This window comes from Bombina bombina, chromosome 3 (assembly GCF_027579735.1).
Source record: "Bombina bombina isolate aBomBom1 chromosome 3, aBomBom1.pri, whole genome shotgun sequence".
In the NCBI taxonomy this organism is placed as follows: Eukaryota; Metazoa; Chordata; class Amphibia; order Anura; family Bombinatoridae; genus Bombina; species Bombina bombina.
In genome coordinates this window covers 501,466,722-501,472,374 of record NC_069501.1, presented here as the reverse complement: position 1 = coordinate 501,472,374, position 5,653 = coordinate 501,466,722, and the positions used below count along the sequence as shown (strand labels likewise).

The window sequence follows — 5,653 nt, the reverse complement described above, 5'->3', positions numbered from 1 at the left end:
ACCAACTATATGCTCTAAGTTAGTTAACCCTTCTTGTAATAATAGCATTTTATACCACGGAGATATAGCATAGATTCCATGTTTAACTATACCTAACCAAGAATTAATTCTCTCCCAATTCCACTCGTATCCATTATTTCTAACTAAATTATCTGTATAATGTTTAATTTGCAAGTAGGCAAAAAACTCTTTATTAAGCAGGCCAAATTCTTCTTTTAACATATCAAATGACAACATATTTTCTATCTAGATTTATGAGTTGATGTATATGTTTAAGTCCTTTCCTTTCCCAATTCTTAAAAATTACAGAATTTATGCCTTCAGGAAAGGCCGGATTATTCTGAATTTCCAAGTATTTAGATATTTTAAATGAGGCCTTCAATTTTTCACAGACTTTTTGCCACGCCCATATGGGATAATATATTGTTTTTAGTCCCTTTACTTCTCTCTGGAGTTCTAATTTTGGTATATGCAGGAGATTTATCATTTTAAACCTGGGAAATAAGCTTAATTCTATTTCAGGTATTGTATAATATGCCTTTTCAGTAATCCATTCTGTAGCTATCCTACTCAGAATGATCCAATTATAATATTCTAGATTCGGGAGTGCAAATCCCCCGTTTTCCCTTGGTAACATTATTTTTTTCATTGAAATTCTCGGTTTCTTTCCACTCCAAATAAACTTTTGGATATCTGATTGCAGCTTCTTTAAATCTTTTCTAAATATTGGTATTGGAATATTCTGCATAATATAAAGTATTTTGGGAAAAGTTATCATTTTATATAAATTTATTCTACCCAAAATAGATAGGGGCAGCTTTGACCAAAATTTAAGTTCCTCACTTATTTTTGTGAATAATGGAGTAAAATTCATACTATACCACTTATCTTCAAATGGAGAGATATATATTCCTAAGTATCTTATACCTTCTGGAGAATTTTTGAAACAATCCTTAATTTTTGCGTTAATTCGCCCCTTAATCATCATTAACTCTGATTTATTAGAATTTATTTTATACCCTGAGAACGTGCTAAAATTATTTATTACTTCCAATAATTTTGGAATATTTTTCCCCAGGTTACTTACGAAAAGAAGCAAATCGTCTGCATATAGAGCAATCTTGCACTCATGCTGCGCTATTTTAATTCCTTCTATCTTCTCTCTTAAAACACATGCTAAAGGTTCTATAACAATATCAAATAATAAGGGGGACAAAGGGCATCTAGTACCCCTCTTTAAAATTATGTCACCCGAGATTTGACCATTGATTAATAATGCTGTACGGGGAAAGTTATACAAATTCTTAATCAACTTAATTATTCTCTCATGAAATCCAAATCGTATTAGGGAGGTATATAAATGATTCCATTCTATTGAATCAAACGCTTTATGCGCATCTAGTGAAATAATAGCTGCATCATTTTTTTTTTTTTTTAAATCTTTATTTTCAAGCCAGCAAATAGTCGTACAGGCAATGTCAGTGTAAAAAAAAACAGAATCCAGACATTGATACTAAAACAAATACATTGACCCTCTCTTTAGGTTGACAACTGACCCAAAACTGATATAAAATTATATTGACAATCCTATTACTGGAATTTCCTATATCCATTAACTTAAAATAAACAATAAAATAATACAACACAAAAACAACAATTATATCTAGCTGTCACACCATAGTTCATGTTAGGTTGAGCTGACCTATTCAGGGTAATACAGCTTTCTTTCCTCATCTTGCTGTATCTAATTGCCTCTTCTCCCCTCAAACGGGGCAGTATAAATATGTCTTCCCTCATTATAGGGTTTTTGTAGGGGGTATATATCCATCTGTGCCTCAATCTGAATCCTGGGGTCAGCCTACAGCAGTTTTAAACAAATGCTTTTTTTTATTCACAGATCAGAAAATAACACACAAGCATGAAGATAGAAAAAAATGCAGACAAATGATATCAAAACAAAAAAAATGACAAGTTACAAGTGTATTGCATTATTTGAAAACATTACAAAGATCCAGCAAAGTTGGTTAATTTGAGTAATAAATTAACTTCTATTTTATTTGTTTAAATGATAAAAAATTGACACAATGAAGAGAGATAAACCAACTTATATCTATATTTTCATCCCACATAATATGGTAGTTCATTTAACACTGGAACAATTTTAGCACAACTGAAACATTGGGACTTACTTTGTAATCACTGCATGGTTACAGAGAAAACAGAACACACAAACAAAATGGAGAATGAGGTGTGATTCAGCAGTCACAGACAAAATGAATCAGGACCATGCAGCAACATTAAATAAATCCATAAGTGCTATGGAGTTAAATATATCACGAGCCGTTGGGAGTTTGGTGTCATATTAAGGTGTGAATTCAAACCAGAGTAACACTTGCTGCTTGCAGGTATCCTTGGAGGAACTGGAGAGCTTCTGCATTCAGACTTGTGCTTAGCATTGAAGGTACCCTGCCAGGAAAAGCAGTTGACAGTTTGTAAAGAGACTGTGCCAGCAGGATTTTGGGATTATTAACCATTTCTCCAATAGGGTCATGGTCCTTCTTGCCAGCAAATGCCAGCTGTGAGAATGCAGTCTGATATCCTGGAGTATCTTCAATATCAATAAAGTGTTCATCATCAGGAATTGTATCATCTTCTGGTAGCTCAAACAAACCAATGAGGGCCTGTAGCAATGGAGTCCAAAGCTTTGTATATTCTGTGTCCATCATAGAGGGGCACTCTGTTAACAGCTTTGTAATTCCAACAGCACATATTTTTTTCTCGATAGGACCTGACACTTTCTGTATCTCAGGAATAATAATTTTTTCCACCACCATCCCAAACATCTTTGGTTGGATGCTTTCAAACATTTCTTGCAGTGCAATTGCTCCATATTTTATGCAGTACAGATTTATAAAGACCAAGAAACTTTTTACAAACTTTGTAGTTTTAGAATTTTGCAACCTCTGGAAAAGCAGAATGAATATTTGCTTTCTATACAGGTCGACACATTCCACGGGCATGTGCTCAATTATACTGTTAAGTAGATAAAACCCTTGATGGTCATTAGCTTTTGAAGCAATCAACTTCTGGAAGACTCCAAGTAATCCCGGAATTTTATCTGAAGCATTTGTAGCTATTGCCCTTGCACCTCTTTCCAAGTACGCTTGTAGAAGTCTCACCAAAGGTGGAATGTTACCAGTTCTTTCCCACAAAACTGGTTGAAGGAGATGGGGAAAGAGTGCCATGTAGGATGCTGGGATATCGTTTCTATGAATTTCCAAGAGCAAGGACATTACTTGAAACACATAGGGTATGAACTCTTGAACATCATTTTGAAGTATCTCTGTAAACACAATGAACAGTGCCTCTTCAAAGCTTCCTACAGCTGCAGGATTCGCCTTACAGGTAATGCGTATTGACAAACAGATAGACTCAAACAAGTAGTGATTGAAATGAGGTTTGCTTGGGTTCTTGCTCACTGAAAGCAGTTTTTGAGTCAGCTGGCTGATGACAGAAGGAATATATGGAATTATGGCTTCTTGGAGTAAAGAAAAACTTCTCATAATAGCCTTCATGATGTATTCATTTTCAGATGAGCCAGGTAATGAAAGTGCTTTGAACAAATTAGCTAGGAGGAGTTCCACATATGGTAGAAGATCTGCTGCTGTAATTAGGGTGATATTTGTAGACCCTCTCATGGTAAACAGTCTCTCAAGAGCATGGGCAGCATAAGTATGAACTACTATGCTTTCTGCTTGCAGATAATTTATTAGAAGAGGGATAGCAACCAAGGTCTGCTCTTTAGGGATTTGGTTCCGGAAAAACATGACATATTTTATTCCATCTGCTTTAAGAACCGGATATTCGTTAACATTTGCAGACTTTAGATCTGGAAGAATGTGATTTACAAAAAATTCTGTTAAATTAACCAGTTCATTAGCTTGAGTAATCCCGTGCTTTTGAGTTTGAGCCTTTGATGCTAAAGATGTTACAAGGTAAATGGCTGCATCTTTGTGCTTCCAATTTACAGAGGGGTTCTTCGAATATTCCTGAAGCATAGAACTGACATAACCAGAGAAGATGTTCGTTACAGGTCCCTCAAAAAATTTGCACAAACCACGTACAAGGTCACAAGCTGCTCGGCGTCTGGTGTCAATATCAGATCCTTCCAAGTCTCTTCTTATATATTCCTCAGAATTGTCTTCAAAGGCTTCTTCATCAGCAGCTCTAAATTCCATGTTGGGAACTATGACCTTTTCGCAAATACTAGTCAAGGTGTTTGGATCCTCAAACAGATGCTTGTAATGGGGTCTTTCGCATACCGATGCAAGAAACTGAATAGCATTGCTTACCAACAAATCATATTTAACTTCTTGGCCTGTTGTAACTAACAAATTCCAGATTGCTGTGACAAAACGAGGTAAATATGGCTGGAATTCTTCATCATATTTTTGAGCATAAAGCGCAGCATTATCACAGATCTGTGATTTTAACAATTCTAGCAAACCAGCTTCTTCTTCATCGTCAGTTTGCAATAGTTTGTTATCCAAAGTTAAAAGACTGTGAAAATTAGTCATCCATGTCTCCATGTTATCTTCAAAGAATTCAGGGAGATCCTGGAAGTTTAAACTGTAGAAGAGTTTTGCAATAAGAGTTAACGAGGAGAAGAGGACTTTCAAAGCACTGACATCATTTGCATGTGTACTACAAAGCTCAATGGTTGCCTTAAAAAGGTTGGTCAACGGAGCAGCAAATGTGTCTAGCACAAGCTTAATCTCTGTCCAGAGCTCATTAGATTTAAACTCATGACGATACCTTTTAAACAGAGAGTGAGCAGTGCGAAGGACACCATTGATCACATGAAAATCACCGCTCTGAAAACGGTTCACCATTTCAGTCAGTAAATCAGGCCATTTCTGGGGGAAATCCTCCCTTCCAATGATACTTATGGCATCACTCAACTGCTTTTGGATTTGTTCTGGGCTGCTAAGCATCAAGTTTACAATATTAGCTTTAATAGCTATCCGGTCAGTTTCACAAATTTTATTTGGTTCATCTTCAACGATTCTCCAATTTCTTTTTATATAGTTTTTGAATGTAACAGAAGAACACACTTTGAGGACATTTTCTGGAGATTTCTCAAGCAGTGTTAGAAGTAAAAGTGGATAGTTCTGATTTCCTTCAACAGATTCTAGAAACTTTTCAGCTGGACGCCTTATGGCAGGATCTGGGTCAAGTGTTTTCTTAAGATATTCAGTTAATGTCTGCAAATTGGCGTCACTCAGTTCCATAATCTGTCTTGCAAGAGATAACAGCGGAGAATAGCCTTGTCACTGAGTCTCCCAGGTCACTTACACTACCTGCCCCCAACCACACATTCAAACTCTACAAAAAAAAAAAAAAAAAAAAAAAAAAAAAAAAACCTACAGCAGTTTAACTCTTAAAGTCTAAAATCCATTCAGAGCCTATAAAGAATAAGGGAAAAAAAAAAAAAAAAAAAAAAAAAGGAAAGGGACACCCCTATTCCCCCCTGTTCGTCCTAACCGACTTTATCTTTGTTCTGCCCAGTGTGAAGGAAGAAGACCTTCAACTATGGTGATATCAAAAAACACCGATTTACGTAAGGGGCAAATAATCTGTAATTGCGTTGTAA

General features: G+C 35.8%; 1 protein-coding gene across 1 annotated transcript; it reads right to left on the bottom strand.

Annotated features, from left to right (window-relative positions):
* Positions 1 to 1,867: 1,867 nt before the first annotated feature.
* LOC128653521 (exportin-2) lies at positions 1,868 to 5,382 on the bottom strand. Its single transcript, XM_053706870.1, has one exon. The coding sequence runs from the start codon at positions 5,289 to 5,291 to the stop codon at positions 2,376 to 2,378; it is 2,916 nt and encodes a 971-aa protein (XP_053562845.1). The 5' UTR covers positions 5,292 to 5,382; the 3' UTR covers positions 1,868 to 2,375.
* Positions 5,383 to 5,653: the final 271 nt, after the last annotated feature.

Excerpts from the sequence above, each read along its gene's own strand:
- LOC128653521 (XM_053706870.1), bottom strand. The coding sequence starts at position 5,291 with ATGGAACTGAGTGACGCCAATTTGCAGACATTAACTGAATATCTTAAG.